This window comes from Balaenoptera physalus (genome assembly GCF_965194825.1).
Source record: "Balaenoptera physalus genome assembly, chromosome: 8".
Taxonomy (NCBI): domain Eukaryota; kingdom Metazoa; phylum Chordata; class Mammalia; order Artiodactyla; family Balaenopteridae; genus Balaenoptera; species Balaenoptera physalus.
In genome coordinates this window covers 71,612,273-71,636,365 of record NC_138887.1, presented here as the reverse complement: position 1 = coordinate 71,636,365, position 24,093 = coordinate 71,612,273, and the positions used below count along the sequence as shown (strand labels likewise).

The window sequence follows — 24,093 nt, the reverse complement described above, 5'->3', positions numbered from 1 at the left end:
GCTAAGTTTTTAAAGATTGAGTCATGTGCCTCCTGGCAGCTTCTAGCTGTTAATTTTTGTTTCTTGTAGTTTTCTTGGCAACAGTATTAAAGACATCTCTGTGGTTGTGTTACTCACCCCTGAGCTGTTATGTGTGGCATCAGTGAAATCAAGCACATGAAGGTGCATATGAAAATTTCTTCAAGACAACTTTTGTTACATTTTTAATTTTAAAAAGTTTATGTTTTGAAATAGTTTAAATATACCAAAAAGTAGATAGAATAATGTGACAGACTTTGATTTTCAGTCTCTTATCTTGATACAGGTAAAGTAATTGAATTCATTCCTTTTTATTGCTGTCTGGCTTTCCATTTTATAAACCTACCCTCATCTATGTATTTATTTTCCTATTAATGGCATTTATAGATTGACCCTGATTTTTTGATGTTATAAGCAGTGTATGCTATTAATGCATACATGTGCGTGTGTTTCTGTGGGGCATATATTTAGAAGTGAAATTGTTGATTCTTAGGGTTTGTCCCTTCTCAACTTCTCCACATACTGACAAATCACACAACGATATACCAATTTATACTCCACCCATGGTGCATGAGAATTTCTGTGTATCCCCATCTTTATCATCATTTGGAATCATAAGACTTTAAAATTTCTAACAATATTATGGGTGTGAAGTAGTGTCTGATTACTTTGCTTTCCATTTCCCTGATGGTAGAGCACCTTTGGTAATCTGTATTTCTTCCTTTGAATGGCCTAGTTATATACTTTCCCCATTTTTCAAGCATTTTACAGGCATTTTAAGTATGTTATGGATTCTTTCCTATTATTGTTTATCTCTGTTGCAAATACTTTAAAAATTGTGGCTTATCTGTTCATTCTCATGGTATCTTTTGTTGTAACAGATTAAAAAAAATTTTCTTGGTGTTATACATATCGATTCTTTTCTTCATGATTGTGTTTATGTATTACTATACTACTGCCGAATCTACTATAGTTTTTTTAGAATAAGTCTTCATTTTTAGTAAAACGACTCCCTGATATATAGTTTTCTTCTAAGAAAGTATTGTAGGATATTGGTTAAGAGTTTGAGAACCTGGAATTAGAGTGCATGGATTCAAAGCCCACCTTTACCACTAACTGCACTTAATTTCTCTAATCCTGAGTTTTTACACCAATAAAATAGGAATAAGAATAGCGCCCAGCTCATATGTTGTGAGGATTAAGGAGATAAAATGCATAAAGTTTGTAGCTGAGCATTTGGCATATGGTAAGGGCTCCGTACATGTTAGCTCTTTTTTTTGTTGCTGTTTTTCTAGCTCCCATAATGATTATATCTTGGTATAAAACTGTTTGCCCAGTTTCTTGTGTACACAGATCACTGGATTTCTTCGATTGTTTTCACAAGAGCTGTGATTTGCATCAAATGTTCCAGGAGGGTAGAACAATTTGGACCCTCGTGCTAATTCTGGGTCCCAGCTTTGGTCTCACTGCATTTTTTCCAGGAATTTAACAAACCAAGTTAATCTTGTCCTCCCACTCCCCCAACCCCCAGTATAATATTGGTTCAAACATCAGGTGGGATTTGTTTTTTTTTTTTAATTAAATGAGTAACAATGCAGCTCCATTACTTTGGGATGGGAAGCATCTCTGCCTTAGCTGAGCCCTCAATAGTCTGTATCCTCATAGGGCTGCTCCCAGCTGGGAAGTGAGGAAAGGAAGGGAGGGCACAACATGAAGAGATTAACGGGCAGTGAGATAAAGGTTGGACTCATAGTTCCCAAACTAGGCTGAGTGTTGGAAGCTATATTTTTAACTTTAGTAGAGGATAGGATGCTCCATTTAATAGCTTGTTTTATTTTATTTTTAAAAAACATGTTTTAAAAACATGTTCAAAAGACAAAAATCTAAGAACTTCAAAAGACAAAAATCTAAGGGAACAGACAGTTGAGGAAGAAAGGGCTCCCAGAATTTTATAAAAGGTAGCAGTTATTATAACAAAGACCATTCCTCTTCTGCATTTGAATTATGTTTATGACCACAATCTTAATTTTTAAAATAGTTTTTTTTTTAAAGGTAAGCAGTCCATTTCTAATTATTTTTCTTTTTTTTAAATTTATTTAATTAATTTATTTATTTATTTTTGGCTGTGTTGGGTCTTCGCTTCTGTGCGAGGGCTTTCTCTAGTTGCGGCGAGCGGGGGCCACTCTTCATCGCGGTGCGCGGGCCTCTCACTATCGCGGCCTCTCTTGTTGCAGAGCACAGGCTCCAGACGCGTAGGCTCAGTAGTTGTGGCTCACGGGCCCAGTTGCTCTGCGGCATGTGGGATCTTCCCAGACCAGGGCTCGAACCCGTGTCCCCTGCATTGGCAGGCAGATTCTCAACCACTGTGCCACCAGGGAAGCCCCAATATAGTTTTTTAATAACAGCTTTATTGAAATATAATTTATGTACCATAAAATTCACCCTTTTAAAGCATACGATCAGTGGTTTTTAATATAGCTTTTAATGAAACTTTTAGTCATCCACAGTTCTCAGTTTTCCCTTTCTCTTTTGGCTCTCTACTTTTTGTCATTCTGTTGTTTTTGGTCCTGTTGTAAACCAGTCATGATCATCAGTTTCTTTGCTCAGCTTCTTGCTAAGCCGACGCAGCCCAGCATTAGATGCGGCCTTCAGCTCCATGGAAGAACTTCCATTTTCTTGTAGTGGATTCCCATATTTAATAAATATTTTAACACTTAATCAATCAACCATGTGTTCCTGAATTTCCAACAGTTTTCAACAAACAGTCTTTCCAAAATCTGTTATTCCAAAGTTAATTGTTTGTGTTATTTCTCTTTCTCAAGAAATAATTGGGTTAGAAGAAGCCCATATGCTTTTCTTTTAGCATCATATGCTCACTGCAGAAAGTGTTCAGCAAGAGCAGCTCCATGTGCAGATATTATTGTTGCTGGTGGTAGTAGTGGTGTGTGTGTGTGTGTCTGTGTGTGTGTGTGTGTGTGTGTGTGTGTATCTGTCTGGAGAGTCTTCGTGGAATAGCCCATCTCCATAGGGCCATCGAGTCTGTTTTAGTTCTCACATTTCGCTCAATGAGAGAAAAAGCTACACTTGTCTCTGCACCTTCTGGCCCTTGTGCAGTTGGGTATTTTAGTTATGTTTGAGCTATTAATCATGCCTTTTTATAGCTCCTGTTCTCTGCAGCGTGTTTTCACTAGAACTAGAGATTCTTGATTTCACTTTTCCTTGTTCTATCTTTGAATAATGAGGGAACTGAGAAGACTGCAAATATTTAATAGACTTAGATTCCTGTTCCTTTTATGATAAAGTTTAAACTTGCCAGATTTGCAATTAAAATTTTTCCATTGGTTCTTTTATTTTTCAGATTAAGGCTCAATAACTGTTTTGGGCAATATTAACATTGTGTGTGTGTGTGTGTGTGTGTGTGTGTGTGTGTGTGTGTGTGTGTGAGAGAGAGAGAGAGAGAGAGAGAGAGAGAGAGAGAGAGGGAGAGAGAGAGAGGGAGATGGAATTAATTCCTGTGATTTGATTTTTGAACTGACGTTTAAAAAATTTACTCCCCAAATATTTATTGAGGATCTACTACAGGCAGGCACTATCTGACTTCTTACGATACATCAATGGATTAAAAAAAAAACCCCAAATTTGTTTCTTCATGGGACTTATGTTCTAGTAGATAGACAAAAACATAAAAAAGGATAAATTATTTAGTATATTAGAAGGTGGCAAGTACCATGGAAAAGAAAAGAAAAAAATATAGCATGGTAATGGACACTGGGAGTGCCAGGGTTGTAGGGGACATGGGTTGTAATTTTTAATAGGGTGATCCAATAGGCCTCACGGAGAAGGTGACATTGGGAAAAGCTTGAAGGGAGTGGGAAGTGAGCCAGGCTCTTCTGTGGAAGAGCATTTCTGGAGGAGAGAACAGTTGGTACAATGACTCCAAGGATAGAGCATGTCTGTCAAGTTTGAGTAACAAGACTACTGCTCCAAAGAAGGTGGGTGACGGAGGATCTCAATGAAAACTGTATTGGGGGCTTTCCCAGTGAAGTTATTTGAAAGTATCCATATCTCTGGCAGTATTTTCAGTTTCATTATATGTTCTCAAAGGATTGTATTATCTCACCAAAGAAGACCACACAAATTTTCACTTGAGTGGCTGAATGTAATTCATCTACCACCCCCAATGTAATGCACTTGGATTCTTCTTTGCAAGACGGTATTACTTTGGTGCACTTAAATGTACTTCTCTTTTATGTTTATACATGCATGGATCACTCTTTCAGCAGGCTTTTTTTAAAAAATAAATTTATTGATTGATTTATTTCTATTTTTGGCGGCGTTGGGTCTTCGTTGCTGCATGTGGGCTTCTCTCTAGTTGTGGCGAGCGGGGGTTACTCTTCATCGTGCTGCGCGGGCTTCTCGTTGCGGTGGCGCCTCTTGTTGCAGAGCACGGGCTAGGCACGCGGGTCTCAGTAGTTGTGCCTCGATGGCTCTAGAGTGCAGGCTCAGTAGTTGTGGCTTACAGGCTTAGTTGCTCCGTGGCATGTGGGATCTTCCTGGACCAGGGCTCGAACCCGTGTCCCCTGCATTGGCAGACGGCTTCTCAACCACAGCGCCACCAGGGAAGCCCGGCAGGATGTTTTATCCTGTGTAGTTGGTAGATATTTTCAGTGCTAGCCTGCCATAAAGCTTACAAAGTAGCACATAGTTTCTACTGTGCCTAACAGATGAGAGGCATACTTTCAAGTCATCTTTGAACCTATCCTGTTTCACAAATGGAGGAAATAGGTCTAAATTGCATTAAGAGAGTTCTGTTAGCTATTGAAGAGGGAAAAGAAGGTGATTCAGCATAGGGACAAACTACAATTATAGGTTGAGGAACTGTCTCAAAAACATACAAAATAGGCTCAGCAATCATTTTTTCAAGATGGTTTTGAGTAGATGTTTTCTCATAGGTGGGAAGTGAATCACATAACTCATTGAGGTTCCGTAAAGCTCAAAGTTCCATCCTTCTCCCTCTGAACTATAGATAATACATATTTCAAGTCATGTAGCCAAATGGCTACAAACTCACCAACAAATGTTGATTGAATAATATGAGCACAGGGACACAGGTAAGAAATTTTTAAGGAATAGAATACATATGCTGGTAAAGGTCTTACCCTCTATAACAGTGATAGTGCTTATAAACTACTGGAGAACTAACAAAGAAACCAATAAAATAATTGGTTTAACTAACTAGATGAAAGCAACCTTTGTTAGGGTTATATTCCTGAGAACTAGCAATACTTCCCATTTTGGGCTAATTTACAGTTTGCAAAATAACGTTTGTCCATCTTACTGTCAGATAAGAGTTGTCAGATTTGTTTTAAATTTGTAAGTGAGCATGTGCTTTGTGCCAAACGAGGTACTGAATAGTGCGGGGAATACAGAGGCACTTGGTCCAGAGTTGAGAATGGAGGGTGGTGTAGCTGTGAGGCATGGACCTCAAGGAGAGAGGAATAGAGGAACTGTCATCTGGAGGTGACAAGGGGGAAGCAAGAATAATTCTGACTTCTGGATGTAACACAATTCTTGTCACGCACCCTCAGACTTTGGCCGCTCATGCGGTGTAATAATAAATAACACTGAGGGAACTAGACTGTTCTATATACTTTACAGGTATTCAGTCTTCTCAGCAATCCTCAGAAGTTGATACTGTTGTTCCCATTTACTAAATGGAGAAACTGAGGCACAGGGAGCTTAAATGACTTGCCCAAGATTGTTCAGTTTGGGAAGGGGTGGAGGTAGAATTTGAAACAGGAAAGTTGGCTCTGGCATCTGGAGTCTTAGCCACTACCCTCTGCCACTTTTCATAAGTAACTGCTCACAGTTCTAAAAGAGAGGGAAAACTCTTTAGGACAAAAGAGTTTAGTACTACTGGATTATGTTACTGCCTGTACAAGAGTAACATGTTTTACCAGACCATACAAATCTGTGGGCAGGGGTTGTATCTTTCATAGCGTCCATGGAGTCCTGAGCACAGGTAGGGGTTCAGGACGTGATGGTGGTGAGGGAGGGGATGGGACCTGCAGGGAAGGCCAGAGAAGGACAAAAAGGATGGCTTGGTGGCAGTTTGCTGAGGATGCTGATCTAGGGAACATTTTGGTCAGGAGGCTTTGCCAGGAGGCAGCTTCCCAGAAGCCCAGTGGGGGTAGTTCAGAGTGACGGCATACACACTTCTCAGAAGTCAAGACATTCTCCCAGGGTATCATTTAATAAATTAATTGAAAAGTGAACTCTCTGTTACTTCAAAGTATTCATTTGCTTCAGAGCAACAAGAAGTAAAAAGAAACAAACAAACAAAAACTGTTATAAAACGAACAGAAAGAAAGGCTGTGCCCAGAAGTTTTCCTTTATAAAAGAGAATCAGGATATGTTGTAGGAATCCTTTCTTTAACCCAGCGTGTCAGAGGCACAGAGGCCTCGTTAAACTGCAGTAATTTGCCCCCAATAGAGGCAACAGCTATAGAGTTTGGTTTATTCAGCTTTATGTCAAAACACATCAACAGCATAGAAGCCTGAGTCATGTATGGAACATTGAAAACAGTTCAGTGCCCCTGCATGCTTGCTCTTTTGTTAAGGCAGAGAGTTTAAACAGAGGGAAGTATGAATGGCTCTAATCAAGCTATTGGCTCCCAAGCTCCACTGACGCGCCTTCACGAGGTCGTGGCTCCTTGTGATCCTATCTGTGAATCTTTTCTGTTTTTTGGATCTTTTTTTTTGGTGTTGTTGTTTTGGCCACACCACACAGGTTGTGAGATCTTAGTTCCCCGATCAGAGATTGAACCCAGGCCCCCAGCAGTGAAAGCGTCAAGTCCTAACCACTGGACACCAGGGAATTCCCTACCCTTTCTGTTTCTAACACAGAGGAGGTCAAGTTCCATCAACCTTTGACATGATATTGTTTCTATCAAGAGCTGAGTTCATGCCAGTGAAGAAAAGAGTGGTCAGACCTGGATTTTCTTTCTTTTTATTCAGACACAAAGTCATAACAATAGTTAGAAATCTCCGAAGTTTTGTCTTGGTTTTTTCTTGTAATGAAGACATATTTCAGGCCTAAGGGGTAGTCTACATTTGATACTGACTTTACATCACCAGACACTGTTACCTTGTCCTAGGTCTAGAGACCCTCCAGTGAGGATTTATATCCTGTCTCCATTTTAGAGCAGCAGTTATTCCTTCTATTAGATCTTTTTAGAGTTGTACTCACCAGCACTACAGAGTTTACTTGTTTTAAGTAGTAATTATTTTCTAGGTTACAGCTGACTACAAGCTATTCCTGCCGTGATGTATACACAGGTATGCACACACATGCACGTGCAAGCATTATTGGATGTACAATGGATAATGTGACTTGGTTTGGTGAGGTTTTCTATCTCTCTCAATAACAGTATCTCTTAGAATTCCTGCTTTAAGAGATTATTTACAATCAATGTATTTTTAAAAGGCATTTCACTTTTCTAGGGAAAGTGTTTAGTGCTAAGGATTAAGTAACACGATTGATCTACTTATTGCAAGGGGCAGTAGTCACTAGTGCCAATAAATAATGGAAGTGCAAGGAAAAGTAATGTCTAGAGTTTTTTCATTACTCTTGTCCAACAGAGTAATTTCATTATTTTGCTACCCCTTAGATATTTCCTAGTAACATGTTTGAAAATTTTTACTCTTTAATTTCTTTAGATTCAGATGCTTTTGAAGTCCATATCCCAGAAGAACTATAGATCTGATACATGTAATGCAGCACATTTAACAAAAATTTTCTCACTGGGTATTTGTTTTCTAATAAACATGCATCATGAATGGATTCTTTCAATTTCCCTATAATTTAAGGGCAAGGAGTTACCCTTCAAAGCAGCTTGGAGACACCAGCTGGTAGTATGTGGAAGCCCATCAGTTTAAGAATTTGGGGGGCAGATTCATGTCATACTGAATCTCTGTAGCAGAATCTTGCTGTGTGCTAACCTATGCACGCATTGAAAGATTCCATGTTTCTGAGACATGGTTTCCTTAGGGATGGCTGGTAATCTGCATGCTTGCCCTTAATTGGTCAAGTTCCCTCTCTCTCTCTCTCTCTCTCTCTCTCTGTCTCACACACACACACACACACACACACACATATCCATTCCTTCCTTCATTTCATAATTGTGGTAATTGAGATAACTGGTGTGTTCTTCCAGCCAATCTTCATTCTAGCTACTTGGGAAATCCCCCAAAATAAATAGATATTTTTGCAAGGTTTGTGTCTCATTTTGTGTCCCAGTAAAGAAAGCCTTTGGTGGGTGACTGTCAAGTTACAGATTAAAAAACATCTTTTGAAGATTCTTGATATTAGAGACTTACTGCCTTTTTCTTCTTTTTCTTTTAAGCAGGAGCTTTGCTCTTGCAATATTTTACTAAGATTATTTCTCAATTGTGTTCTTGGAAAACTCTTGGACAGTTGAGATAGTAAAGAAAGAATCTGCTCCTTCTAAAGTTTAGTATGCATGTGTATATATGTATATGTGTGAGCAGAAAGTCCTCTATAATTATGTAGTTTTAGTCTTTTTTTTTTTTTTTTTAAAGGTAGATGCTGGAGCATCTATTTATTTATTTATTTATTATTTATTTATGGCTGTGTTGGGTCTTCGTTTCTGTGCGAGGGCTTTCTCTAGTTGTGGCAAGCGGGGGCCACTCTTCATCGCGGTGCGCAGGCCTCTCACTATCGCAGCCTCTCTTGTTGCGGAGCACAGGCTCCAGACGCGCAGGCTCAGAAATTGTGGCTCACGGGCCTAGTTGCTCCGCGGCACGTGGGATCTTCCCAGACCAGGGCCCGAACCCGTGTCCCCTGCATTGGCAGGCAGATTCTCAACCACTGCGCCACCAGGGAAGCCCCGTAGTTTTAGTCTTTAATTCTAGGAGAGAAAAAACTTTCTTACCCTATGTAAATTTGTTTCTTAAAGAAAATACTATGGAATTCTTACATGTCAGCTATTTATCATGGCATTTTGGTCAGTGATAGCTCTGATTTTTCTTTCCTCAAACACTGGGAGCTGGCCCTTTCATGGAAGTGAGCCTTAACTCTCAGATGCCTCTAATATCTATATAAGGAAGGTGAAATTAAGCAAGCAAACAAAAATCCATTGCCTTAACAACTGGATGAAGTGAATGTTGATGTGAAGAACTCACCATTCTTAATTTTCTTCTTTAGACTTGGCCTGTTTCTGATGTTGCCTCCAGGAAAGACTGTGACCCAGCTGGCAGAGATGACACTTATTTCTAGGCCTGCTTTTATTTTTATTTTTTTAAACAAATTTTATTTATTTATTTTATATCTTTTGGCTGCGCTGTGCGGCATGTGGGATCTTATTCCCTGACAAGGGATCGAACCCACACCCCCTGCATTGGAAGTGCAGAGTCTTAACAACTGCACCACCAGGGAAGTTCCAGGCCTGCTTTTAAAATCATCTGATTTAGAGCTGAACTGACTAGTTATTCATTTGATAATATAATAGCTTAACTGCCTTTCCCCTCCTCTGTTCCTTTTCCCTGTGTTTTATTTAACTCTCAGTAGTTTCATTATTCTTTGCAACAAGCTTTTATATACTCTTTCACCATAAACAAAACTGTAAGGTGTTATTCTCACAGCATTCTATAATTCATACTATTTTCAGTTCACATTTGGGGAAAAACAAGGTGAAGCATAGAAAGTTTTAGTAACTCCAAAAATCAAATGTCAAGTCAGCAGTGAGGCCAGGAAGACCTGTAATTTTTCTCCCAAGCCTTTCTTGCATTAAGGTAGAGTATCTGTTTCCCAGGGCTGGTTCATCTGAGGGATTTTGTCTGCTGATTTTGTTGCATCCAAACGTTGGAGTTCCTTGCACTCAGATTAAATTACAGCTCAATATGACTACATATGGTATTATTCTCAGGATGCTAAAGATCTCGTAAAGGTCTGCTCCGACTTTCAGGCTTCTGAGAGAAAGCGTTTTCTTGTTCAGGCCCGAAATGAAGGCCTAGTAATGGGCAGTTAATAGCCAAGATGATGGAGAGACTGATTTATCAGAAGATAGCAGAGCATAAATAGGTAATGAGGCTGCCTGACTTCCTGAATGGAGAGGAGAAAATCAGAGCTGATGCCAGTGTCGGCACAGCCCCTCCACCTCCAGCTTGTTGGAGCAGGGGCCTCTGGAGAGAGGGGTCCCCGGCCGCCAGGAATCACAGAGTCGAGGGCTTTCAGTGACGTCAGAACTGGAAACTCAGCAAGGCAAATTCACAGAATGCCTCTCAAGAACTCACCTAAGAAAAGCCTTTTTTTTTTTTTTTTTTTTTTGTGGTGCATGTGGCTTCACCTAGGGCTCCTGGCTGCTGAGATCTATATGACATAATCTCTGTCCTTGGGTAATACATCCCCAAACAGGCGCATGTCCACAACAGTGGAACACGTTTACATCAATTGTAAAATTTTTTGCTTCAAATAATAGCAAGAACTGGCATTTGAATTATAGAGCAAGTATGACTAGAGAGGAATTCCATGGGAATTGGTTACTCATTAGACCCACATGGTTAGCTCTTTAAAAATTCCCGTGGGAGTTCCAATCTAGTGCTCCTTGTCCTTCCTTTTTTTTTTTCTTATAGTGTGTTGAGAGTCTGCTGTGTGCAAAATAGTATGCTAAGGTGCTTGTAGAGATGTTTCTTGGCCCTCACTTAATTTATCTGGGGAGGCCACCAGATGGAATCCCTTTTACCTCCTTTTTTGGCCTTCTCTTACTCTCCCTCTCCTTTTTTTTTTTTTTAACTTTTAAAACTTTTATTATTTTGGTTGAACTCAACAACAAAATTCAGGCAGTAAATTGTCAAAAGAACATACATTTTAGTTGCAAGAAATATAGGGGGATTCAGTAGGTAGATCATCAGTTTCAAAGCTAAACATATTTTGTCGTAAATTGTGAAGATAAGGGAAAGGAGCTATTGTTTATTGAACATCTATCATCTCAAAGCCTTTTACATCCATTTCTTATTGTTTCCAGGATAACGAGTACATTTCTCACATTGTTTTATACTAGTGGTTCTGAACCCTTGGCCACCCCTCAGAATCACAGGGTAGCTCTTTAAAAAATATTGATGCCCAGGATCCATCCCAGACTAAAAGAATTAGAATCTCTGAGTTTGGGGTCCAGGCAGTGGTATTTTTTAAAAAGCTTCCTGAGCAAGCCTGATATGCAATCAGGATTGAGAACCACTGGTTTGGAAGTTCTTTGGCATTTGGGGTTCCAGCCTGTTCTCCCACAATAGATGCCTCACATCTTCTGTCTCAGGAATATAGCATTTCCTACAATCCCTGAATGTGTTGAGTTTCCCATTTTTGTGCCTTTGTAGGGTCTTTTACCAGGAGTGCTTTCCCCTGCATTCTTGGTCTAGGAGCACCTCCTCAACTCTCTGTAATCCTATAGTCAGAGGGCTGCTGTTATACCTTGTACATATATCTATTATTGGACTTTCAAATATTTTGTAATAATTTGTGTAGCAGTTCCCCTTTTTGACTGTGAGTTTCCCGGGTGCAGGGGCCATGTCTGACTGTTCTTTGTATCCCCAGAGCCTGGTGTGTTTCCTGAGGTATGGTCAGTGCTCCATAAAGGTTGAATGGATTGTAACTTATCCTTTCGTTTTCACAATAAAGCTACAGAATGTGTATTATTATTTTTGGTCTTTTAGAGACAAGGACTTTCAGTTCAGAGACATTAAACAATTTGCCCTAGTTTGTTCCATTAATAAATGGAAGACCCAGAATTCAAACCCAGTTCTGCCTGGCTTTAAAGGCTATGCTTTTTTGTTTTCTTTCGTTTTGTTTTAAGATGTCCTGTTGCTGGACACTGTTTGGTTCTTGCAATACTAAATATAGAAGGTTGGATTTTAAGAGCCTTTTGGTTAAAGATAGTATGTAAATTAAATGCAATATATGATACAGATTATGACAACTATGGACATGATTGAGTTGACCACATGAAAAGAGGGAGGCATTTAACATAGAGTCATAGATATACAATTATGAATAGAAAAGACTAATGCTCTTACACATATATTGTGCTAATTTATGTATTAGGTAGATCTATTTGGTAGAATCCTCTTTTAAAAAAAGCCATTGTTATACAATTCTGCTTCAATAAGTTCCATATCTTAAGTAACAGACAGGGGAAAACAATATTGTTGATGTGGCTACAGGAAATTCTAGAATGAGGAATCTTAATGTTAATAGGTTGTAGTATCAGTCTGTTTGAACTGTTTTGTCAGAAGTCCACGTAAGGCAATGGAGTAATTACAGTCAGGTTATGGTGATTCTTCAGTTGCCTTGTCTGATGTAGAAGACCAGGGAAAATAGTTAAAAGTAATTATTGGTATTTTGTTTTTTATTGAGCTCAAAGTATTGGATACCAGGAATTACATTTGTATTTTTTAAAAAACTAAATAGAAGCAATCAAATGGCAAAGAAGAATTTAGGATGCAGAATAGCTAAAGATTCTGTTACATACATTGAAGACTTCTTTTTAATTATGTTAATTATTTTCAGAATTATCGTGTTGTACAATACTGTTTGACTGGTAATACTCCCACGCCACTGATATTCACTGATTCATTATTCAGGTTGGGCTTAATTAAAAACCCAAACTACCTGTCTTTCTCCTTGTGTCAAAGTTCTGATTCTACCATGACAGTTTTAGTGTCATCTTTGCTTTAAAAAAAGGTTGTAGGGACTTCCCTGGCAGTCCAGTGGTTAAGACTTCGCCTTCCAATGAAGGGGGTGTGGGTTCGATCCCTGGTCGGGGAGCTAAGATCCCACATGCCTCGCAGCCAAAAAAAAAGCCAAAAACATAAAACAGAAGTAATATTGTAACAAATTCAATGAAGACTTTAAAAATGGTCCACATCAACAACAACAGAATCTTTAAAAAAAAAAAAAAAAGTTTGTAAGTAAGACAAGCTTGAAAAGTTCATTTATATCTGCTCTTTGTAATATGTAGGGTTGCTCTGGTTCATGGCTGTAGATGTGAGGAGAAAAAGACAGGCTGCCAAGAAGCAAAATGCATAAGGAGCTTGAGGGTTATATTAACTTCACATTTAAATTTCAACTATTGCCCGTGGATAATAAACAGGCCTCAATCTGGGGATTGTATCAGGTTCTTCTGGTCCTAAAATTCTATGATTCATTTTTGAAATTTGAAATTTAAATTATCCTTATGTAATTATATTGATTTATTAAATTTTCTTGCCATCTGCATAGTTATTTTATATTTTTGCCTTTTTCTCCCTCAATCTTTTTTCACAGCTATGATCAAAGTCAGCCTCACTGCTTAAAACACACACACTTCACCATACCTGTGTAATTTTTTTTCTTAAAAAATGGATTTCCTTGTGTATTGTAAAGTATAATGCTTAATTTCTAAGGTTGTGCTTTGTGTCAGATGTGGTAATGTTATTGACTTTCCTGATGAAGTCAGAGTTCCAAAGATTGTTTTTCACGGTTTGATTTTCTTCTCATATGCTCTAGAAGTGCTCTTTAGAACCCAGTAAAACCTGCAAGCACCTCCAAACTGCAGGATGAAAGCAAAGATGAAGCATGATGGAAAAGGCCTGCCAGGAGGTGAAACGCTGCCCTACTACCAAACAGGGTGATTTGGAAATGACATTTACCCACATGCCTCAGTTTCCTTATTTGTAAAATAAGGATGTGTATTATATGAGCTCTAGGTTCTCCTAGGGTAACAAAGCATTTGGTTAATAGATTTTAAAATCACAAGTCATTCTTATATAGTAATTTGAAAAAATGCATTTCTGCAAAATAATAATAATTTTCAAATGTCTCTAAGAGCCATTACTACCTTTTAATCTTCTAGTTAAGTTAATAAATATTAGAATTCTGGGGGGCAATATATGTTAGGCACTCCCCCACCAAAATAAAGAGGAATATCCTGATTAGACTAGTTCTCTCTTCTTAAACATTTCCTTTTCTTTTGAACTAAGAAGGTAAGGTCTAAGATTAAGGTGTCGAATAACAAGCTGGATTGTTAATTGCATGAGTTCAGTGTAATTCTACTTAATTTATAATTTCTCCAAGATAACCTAAAGAGGTAAATATGTTTCTCCTCTTCAGCCTACTTGTTAAGTCAGACATATGGGGATGGCAGGTGCCTGAATGGTAGACAACCATCCAGAATGCAAGGAAACCATGCTAACATGTATTTTCCTGATTACTACTGCAAATTTGTTTTGGCTGGGAAGTTCTGTGTTTGGAGATTGATCCTTTTGCCTTCATGAGTGTCAGTTCTACTGGTGCAGGTGCCTTAGTTTTAACCCAGCCACGGAGGAAAATGACACTGAACACTGATGCAATCAACTCGTTATTGGAGTTGCTTTTCTAAATGTTCAGGGACATTGCCAGTGATGCTGTATTAGTTTCCCATTGCTGCTGTAACACGTTATACCGCTAACTTAATGTCATAAAACAACTAAAATTAATTTTCTTATAGTTCTAGAGATCAGAAGCCTGAATTAGGTCTTAAAAGGCTAAAATGAAGGTGTTCTCAGGGCTATGCTCCTTTTGGGGGCTTTAGGGGAAAATTGTTCCTTGTTTTTTCCAGTTTCTAGAGGCTGCCAACATTCCTTGGCATGTGGCCTTTTCCTAACCTCATTTTAATCTCTACTTCCATCATCACATCTCCTTCTCTGACTCTAATCCTTATAAGACTCTGGTGACTACATTGGGTCCACCTGGATAATCCAGTATACTCTCCCCATCTCAGGGTCCCTAACTTTATCACATCTGCGAAGTCCCTTTTGCTGTGTGAGGTGACATGTTCACAAGTTCCAGAGATTAGAGTGTGGGCATCTTTGGGGCTGTCAGTCTGTCTGCCATAGATCCCTTCTAATCATCCAGGTCATCATCCAGATGTCATCTCCTCAGAGAGGCCTCCATACCACCTAGAACCCTATCTACCCTGGTTACCTGTTTACCCTGTTTTATTAAATCTGAGAACAGTGTATTTATATTCTAAGTTTATTTTTTATCCAATTGTTCATTTTCTGTCATTTTATTTGTCACTTTCTATCTCCTTCCACTAGAAGATAAGCCCCACTAGAGCGGAAACATGATCAGTCTTCTTCATCTTGCCCCCCAAATCAGAAGAGTTCCCAGCACTTGGTAGACTCACAGAAGATGTTTGTTGAATGAATCAATCTGTATACAGTCTAAGGAAGCCTTCCTTACATTAAAACAATATTAATATAATCCCGTTCCTATTACTTTCAATAATGCAAACATTTTTCACTAACGGCAGTTAAACATGCTGTCAATAGATTTTCTGTTGAATTTACATAATGGGTTTCTCCTTGGGACATGGATGAGGTCAATAAAGTAAAATACCAGATGTAAACTGAAACTGCAGGAAAAAGAAAGTATAAGAATTAGAATTAATGCAAACAGTAAATATCTTGCTAAAAAAGAATAGTAATGTTATTTTGATCCAAGCTGTAATCATGATGCCGTGATGAATAACATGTGTCCTCTGCCATGTTCATAATAAATGCTGAGAAAGAATGGAGGAGAGAGAGGTTCTTTTTAATTGAGACAGAGCTTTCCTCAGGCTGTTCCCAAAACATGGTTGTTAGCACTTCAGGAAACTCAAAGAGCTTTTAGAGAAAAGAAATTATCCATTGAGGTGGCATTAAGAACAACTTGATGGAAGGATGGCATTTCTGTAAGCAGGTAATTTATAGCTGTGCAATTGTTGTTCATGTATGCATCCAGGTGATTGATCAAACAAACCCTCAAATGAGTCAGTCAGTCAGGAAATACTTATTGAATACCTGATGCTGGTCAGTACTGAGGCCCTCATATCAAAATGAACCGTATTGAGGAAGAGGAGAGAAGGAAGCTAGAAGGGGTTGGGAAGACTTCCTGGGAGAGGAAAGTTTGGATTGAATTGTGTCCCCTCCAGAATTTATATGTTGAAGCCCTAACTGCTAATGGGACTGTATTTGGTGACAGGGTGTTTAAAGAGGTAATTAGATTAAATGAAGTTGTAAGGGTGGATGCTAATCCAATATGACTGATATCCTTATAAGAGGAGAGAGAGAGAGAGAGAGAGAGAGACACACACACCTGGGGTACACATGCATAGAGAGGAAGCCATGTGGCCATCTGCAAGCCAAGGAGAGAGGCCTCAGGAGAAACCAAATCTGCCAACACCTTGAGCTTGGACTTCCAGCCTCCAGAACTGTGAGAAAGCAAATTTCTGTTGTTTACGTCATCCGGTCTGTGGTACTTTCTTATGGTAGCCCGGGTAGACTAATACAAAAAGGAACTTGATCTAAGTCTTGAAGGATGAATAGGGCCATTTCTGGGAAATGGCCATGGTGAAGATCACTACCCCTGGGTCTGGTTTGGAAAAGCACAAGTGATGAATGAAAGCTACAGAAAAAGTTGGAATGCACATAGTTTGTGGAATTAAAGAGTAGAAGAGAGAACTGAGTGTGAATGGGATATGGGTGGGTCCTTGGGAACTTGTGTGCTGTTATGTCTGGGGTGGGGGAGGTGATTGTGGAGGACCTTGATATGCAGAGAGAGAAAGTTTGTATTTGATGTAGTAGAAAATATAGGACTTACATTTGGGGTTTTGGTAAGGAGTCAGTTTTAGGAAAATCAGGGAGGATATGAACTGTGGCAGATATGAAAATGAAGAGTAAAGTGTGGATCCAAGAACCATCATAAAAAGAAAAAAGAAGCCAGAGTTTGGTGATAACCTGAGTGTTAATTGGGAAGAGTGAGGAGTTAGGGTTGGATGTTTAACGAGGCTAAGAAGTATCCAGATAGTTCTTCATCCTTGGGGTTTCACGAGGATTGGAATGTGTTAGCAACTGAGGTGTGGCATTCTCCCACTCCCACTTATTTCAAAGATTTTAAAATGGAAAGGTTATCCTTTGTTTCCAGAAAGCTTTATGATTATTAAGCACTCTCCTTTCTCCTGATACCATAGCTTAATGAGTGTGAAAATCCTAGGTATGATTGAGGTGCCCTTTGTGCCCCACAGAATCCTAGAACGTCCCTTCCTAAGATGCGCTGGTTCTCGGGGAGCAGCACCACCGTCTGCCTCACGTGCTACATAAATACAGTTGCTCAGATGGTTTATGTCTCTAAAATAGTGTATGCTTGCTTTTCTCACTGCAGGAATTATACATGTTTATTGTAGAAATTTTGGATACTATAGACAAATATGAACCAAAAAATCAAATAATTTATAGTTCTACTGCTCAGGTATAGCTACTGTTAATACGGGGAGTCAAGATAAATAGTTTTGCTTCCTTCCTCCTTTCTTTTCAATTATTACATGTGGTTATTCAATACGCTGATATTAATGTTATTGGTAACACTGTATGTTTTTTAGAGTCCCTTGTGATTTTCTCTGGGAGTCCCTAGATTGGCATAGGAAATAGTGATTTTTTTCCCAATAAACTTTTGATGGGTGATGTTTGCAGTAGAAGGGCAGAGGCTCAGTTTTTCTCTTAGGAAATTGTGGAAACCTCTATGAAATTACATTTGGTAAATTAGAACTGAACTATTACTTTGAAAGTATGTATTTGAGATAGGATGAAAAGGGTTTTTTAGAAGTTTAGATGTCTTCCTTGTAAATAGATCACATTCATCATCTTAATTTACTCTTGCATTGAACATATTTTTCCCTATTTCTTTTTTAATCTACAAAACTTAATTTTAAAGGAGTCAGTCATCTAAAACAGAATGAAATGTAGTTCAGTATTCTTGGAAATGAAATGTTTAACCACTTGAGATAAAGCTGAAAGGGAGGGTACTTGCCCTCCTTGATTAAGTGGTACTTTACTTTAGATTAGTGAATAGTTTCTAAGAAGGTGCAAATTTTACTTTGTTTTTATTTAATTTCTATGTTGAACTGGTTTTCTAATTTATATTATAAAACTTTCAAATGATCATGAGAAGTGCTTATCATCTGATCTCTATGGCTGAATAATAAATACCTTTTATCTTTCTGATATTGCAGTTGACTCACGTTGACCAGGCAAGCTTCCTGCTGGGTGCCTTTGGAACATCGTTTATTCTTGATGTCCTGCTAAATCAGTAAGTTTTTCTTGAGCTGCACTCACTGTTTTCAGATACACATTGAATCCAGTTTCTTATCCTGCTGTAAAATTTTTTTTCTTACTATATTTTACTTCATTTTCCAATATCAGTTAAATACTATATTTAAAACTATTGTATCTATTGACTGTAAGTTATAAAGTCTGGTAAATAACAGAAAATGGGTATCCGCTTGAAATTGAACAACTGTAACAGCTTTAAGAATGTAAAATTGAGGGAAAGATTTACTCCAATATTTTGCATAAAGATATATATGACCTAAGTTCCTATGAATGACAATAAATTATGAAAATAATACTTTGAGTATTAAAACATCTTTCTTAAGAACAGCAGAAAAGGTAAGTTACCCTTTTTGCTCAGTGAGTCAGGGGACTGGCTGCATGATAGTGTGATTCCAAATAATGCCATTAGATGCTTTGATTTGGGAGTTGATTTTTGTAAGGTTTAAGGTACTGGAATTATTCTGTAAATACTATATAATTTTGGAAATTGTCATTACCTAGAATTTTAGGTTTGGAATAGTAGAATTTTAAGTTTGGGAGTGGCTTTTGATAAATCACTGGATTTAATGTCTTCCCTCTGGGTTAATATCTAAGAAGTCTTACAGGACATTTAGTTGTCTATTCACTTTTTAAAAAAAGCATTAGTATCCCACTTCTTATCCTGAGCAAGCAGGAAGAGACCAGGGCTCTGTCAGCCAGCGTTTCTGAGCTGAGCAGCACTGGACCACAGCTTTGCTGAAATCAGCTATGCAACAACTTAGGAAGAAAGTTTCAGGCCAGGAGGACAGTACGGTAGACCGAGAGTGAGAACTAGAGCCTAATTTGTATACAGTGGGGAATCAGCCAGATAGAAGACTCTGAGTTAATAAAAAAAAGGATGTAAGAGGCAGTTCTTAGAGCTATACTATCTGGATAGGTAGCCACTAGCCTCTTGTGGCTGTTTAAATTAAAATTAAATAATTAAAATAAAATAAAAAATTCTGTTTCTTAGTTGCATGAGCCGCATTTCAAATGCTCAGTAGCCATGTGTAGTTAGTGGTTACCTTATAGGACAAGGCAGAACATTTCCAACATTGCAGAAAGTTCTGTTGCAGAGTGCTGGTTTAGAGATTTCCTTTGAGGAAAGGGCACATGTGCACTGTTAAGATTATTGAGCGAGGTCAATCAGTATTCAGGAGAATTCACTTCTTCCTTTTAGATTTTAGTCTATGTTTAATAGATTAATTTAATAATTAATTTTACTAGTATCCTAATTTTTATGGAATTTATTTACAAAGTTTTCATCATACCATACTTATTGTTTTAGTGTTTAAGTTATATATTAGTTTATTTTTTAATTAAGCTGCCTTGTAGGTAGGTACATTTTGTAAGTAGTGCTTCCCTCTCCCCACATTTTTGTTTCACAAACAATTTAAATACTGAAAAGCATGTGTTAGATGGCAGTCTGTTATTTGGGTGATCTAACAATGGGAGTGTTTTGTTCTTTGATCATGCACATTTAAAAAATGTAACATAAGTTGTACTTCTGCAATACTCATTAAAATAGTTTCTTTCTTATTTTTAAAATTTGTGGCTTAGAACATAAATATTAGATGTTTTATACCACCCTGTATTTTACCCTAATTTCATAGGACGTGAATAAGATTGTGTTAATATGATCTGTATCTTATATTCCTGCTTGATGTAAATACCCTAAAATTTACATGTTTGTATGACTCATTTCAGTTTTTCAGCAATTTTAATGTCATAAAGTTTTAAAAAACTCATTATGAAAGAATTCATGCTCCTTAGAAAAATAATGAAAGAGTAGAAAAACAATCTCATATAATTCTACCACTTAGACACTGATTGCCCTGTTTTAAGTTGTAACCCTCTCTGTGCTCACTTGCTCATACACCCTACTACCTATTCTCCCTTGCTTAATTTAAAAAATATTATCACAATTTAATATAAAGGTTGACTCATGAAATTGCCATTTTTGCAGGTCAAAAATTTGATGACCATCATTGTCATATGGGCAACTAATTCTCTGTATTTTAATTTTTAATTTATTTTAAAAAATTTTAAATTTTTTTTTTTTTTGTCTTTTTCCTCCATCTAGAATTTAAGCTCATTGAGGGCTGAGATGTTTTTTCATTTATTGTTGTATCCTTAGCCCAGAATAGGCACTAAATTCTAGGTTGGGAAGTCATATTGACTTAGAAACTAAAGGCTGGAATAGGCCAGGAGACAGAGGAGATGATGGATGAGGGTGGAGGCTATCAACTGGAGAAGAGTGAAACAGCAAAAAAGAAAGAGGGCAAGTGTTTGGGGCTGGCTTCTAAAAAAGCTGAGCGTACACATCTAGGTATGATTTGGAAAGTCAGGTTCCTAGGTCTCTATTTCAATGACTCCTTCCCATCCCTTCAAATCATGGCTCTGGTGGATACCCCCTGCCTTGTTTTCTGGTTTCTGACATTTGTAATGCCTTGACTTTCAGTACCCCAATGAAGAAAGGATATTTATTCATTCTGCCCAAGCCATCTCACTTCTTCTGGAGGAATCCGAGCACTATAGTTTTCTGTTCCTGAAGGGGAAACACATATGGCCATACTTATCAGAGCATGAAGCTTAGAATACTAAGGGTGAAGCAAAATTTCTTTCTAGATACTGGCAAGAACCTCCCTTCTTCTTATTGAAGTACAAAGGATAAAATAATAGCATAAAAAGAGATTTCCTGAGCTGAGAAATATGCAAAGTTGTTTTTTTTGGCCTGGGATCTATATTAAACATAGATGTCAGGTATCTATTTTCTTTATGCATTATGGTCTAGGATGATTTGATACAAAGGTTTTTTTTTTTCTTATTTTTATGGAGAATGTTTTTATTTCATGGTTTCACTTTATACATTATCTAGTGGTTATATTGATTAAGGAGCAGAAAGATGAAAAATCGATGATGCTCTTTAAGTTTTCCTTCCTTCCTTCCTCCCTCCCTCCCTTGCTCCCTCCCTCCCTCCCTCTGTTCCTTCCTTCCTTTCTTTTTTTTCCTCACTCATATGCTTACTAACATTTATTTAACATAGTTTGTTGATTGTTTGTTGTTTTTTACTTTTTCTTCTTAAAACGATTTTTTTTATTGAGGTCTAGCTGATTTACAATATTATAGTAGTTTCAGGTGTACAACATAGTGATTCAAAACTATACTCCATTTGATGTTATTATAAAATAATGACTACATTCCCTGTGCTGTACAATATACCCTTGTAGATTATTAATTTTATACATAGTCATCTTTACCTCTTAATCCTCTACCCCCATGTTGCCCCTCCCCCCTTCTTCCCTAGCCCCACTGGAAACCACTAGTTTGTTCTGTATATCTGTGAGTCTGTTTCTGTTTTGTCATATTGATTCATTTATTTTTTCTGGTTCCACATATGAATGACAACATAAAGTATTTGTCTTTGTCTGACTTATTTCACTAAGCGTAATACCCTCTAGGTCCATCCATGTTGTGGAAAATGCAAAATTTCATCCTTTGTATCTGGTAGGTTGGTTATGTTTCCCAGTGTTAGAGAAGTGGCCTTTTGTAGGAGATATCTTATACGTTCCAGCAGCCCTGGTCACCAGAGCTATGTACTCTAGGGGTTCCCCCTATGTGGGCTGTGTGGGTCCTTCTGTTGTGGTGGGCGGACTACTGTGGGCATGCTGGTTGGCATGGCTGGCCCCCTGTTCAGCTGGTGTGAGGCCCTGCCTTGTGTGGAGGCTGCTGGCCACTGGTTGGTAGGGCTGTGTAATGACAAGGCTGGCTGTGGAACCCCAGCGAGTCCCAGGGCTAGTGCTGGCTCACTGGTGGGTGGAGCTGGGTCCTGGGGACTCTGACTGAAGGGCCCTGGGGGTCCCAAAGCTAGTGGGTGGGGCTAGACCCCAGGGCCACTGGCTGAGGTGCCCAAAGTGTCCCAAATCTGGAGTTGATCTGTTGCTGAGCAGGGTCTAGTCCTGGGGTCTCTGGCTGCAGGGTCCAAGGCTCCCAGAGCTGGTGTTGGATCACTGTTGGGTGGGGCCAGTTCCTGATACAACTGGCTGCAGGGTCCAGGGTATCCCGAAGTTGTGTCTCCCTGCTGAAGAATGGGGTCAGATCCTGGGTCGACTGGCTGAGGGGCCCAAGGTGTCTCAGGGTTGGGGCTGGCCTGCTGGTGAGAGGACTGGGTCCTGCCATGGCAGGCTGCAGGGCTACAGTTGTTTGGGGACAGATGTTCACCTGCTCGTGGGTGAGGCTGGTACCAAGGCTAGAACTGGCTGGCTGATGGGCAGGGCTATAGCCCAGGGCGTTCTGGGATTGGTGCCTGTGCACTGCGGGTGGAGCAGGCTCCCCGCGTCTCTAGCTGCAGGACCCTGGGGGGTCCTGGATCTAGTGTTTGCACCCTGGTGTGTGTGGCCACGTCCTGGGATCTCTGATGCACAGGGCTGTATCCAGGATTGGCTATGGGCTCAGCAGGTCTTCAGGCAGCTGGCCTGCTGGTGCTGGGTCTGTGTCCCCTCCCAGCTAGTCGCTTGGCCTGAGATGTCTCAGTACTGGTGCCTGCAGGCTGGTGAGTGGGGATGGGGCTGGGTCTTGGAGCTAATAAGCTAGAGGGAGGATTCCAGAATGGTGCCCGCCAGCACCAGTGTCTCCGTGGTAGAACGAGCTCCCCAAAATGGCTGCCGCCCGTGTCTTGGTCTCCAGTTTCCTCCTGCCTCTCTGGAACACTTTCCAGTATCAGCAGGTGGGTCTGCCACAGGCTCCTTTCAAATGACTACTACTGCCCTGAGTCCTAGAGTATGTGAGATTTTGTGTGCACCCTTTAAGAGTGGAGTTTCTATTTCTCACAGCCCTCTGGCTCCCCCAAAAGTAATCCCTGCTGGCCGTTAAAGCCAAACATTCTGGGGGCTCATTTTCCTGGCACTGGACCCTCGGGCTGGGGAGCACAGTGTGGGGCTCCAACCCCTCACTCCTTGGGAAGAATCTCTGCAATTATAGCTATTCTCCCGTTTGTGGCTCGCCCACCCACTGGTATGGGTCTGGACTCTTTTGCAATTTTGCCCCTCCTACCTGTCTCGCTGTGGTTCCTTCTTTCTATCTTTAGTTGTAGAAGGTCTTTTCTGGTAGGTTCTGGTCTTTCACATCGGTAGTCTCTTGTATATAAATTTATTTTCATTTTTGGCTGCGTTGGGTCTTTGTTGCTGTGTGCGGGCTTTCTCTAGTTGCGGCAAGCGGGGGCTACTCTTCGTTGCGGTGCGCAGGCTTCTCATTGCAGTGGCTTCTCTTTGTTGCGGAGCATGGGCTCTAGGCGCGCAGGCTTCAGTAGCTGTGGCACACAGGCTCAGTAGTTGTGGCTTGTGGGCTCTAGAGCGCAGGCTCAGTAGTTGTGGCGCACGGGCTTAGTTGCTCCACGGCATGTGTGATCTTCCCGGACGAGGGCTTGAACCCATGTCCCCTGCATTGGAAGGTGGATTCTTAACCACTGCACCACCTGGGAAGCCCAGTTTCTTGTAAACAGTTGTCATTGTGGTATGAGAGACCCTGAGAGAAGGAGAGCGCAGGGTCTTCCTACTCCACCATCTCGGGAACTCTTTAACCTAAGCTTTTTTCCTTATGAAGCAATTTATAGGGCTATGGAACAAGTAGAGTTTTTTGTCTTGTTTGAAACTGGAGACAAATTAAGTAAGTCCTTGTGTAGCTGGATTCCAGTTGCAGGATGGATCCAATAATACATATTTTTAGATTGGAAGGAAGGAAAAGTATCATTACATTATATTCCTTCTGAATGTTCAGTAAACAAGGTTACCTGTAACCAATTATATACTAATTCAACCTTTAGGTTGTAACTTGTACAGGAGGCAGATAAAGACTATGGGATGGTTAAAAATGAAC

At 39.5% G+C, this 24,093-nt stretch overlaps 1 protein-coding gene across 19 annotated transcripts in view; it reads left to right on the top strand.

The window, feature by feature from the left end:
- ADAM22 (ADAM metallopeptidase domain 22) overlaps positions 1-24,093 on the top strand; it is a gene marked incomplete at its 3' end in the record, with an annotated part of 241,995 nt that overhangs the window by 17,146 nt on the left and 200,756 nt on the right. For all 19 annotated transcript variants that reach the window (XM_082471705.1, XM_082471709.1, XM_082471696.1 and 16 more), the window contains exon 3: positions 18,102-18,178. In XM_082471705.1, the coding sequence (XP_082327831.1) occupies positions 18,102-18,178 (77 nt within the window). The remainder of the gene's footprint in view (positions 1-18,101; positions 18,179-24,093) is intronic.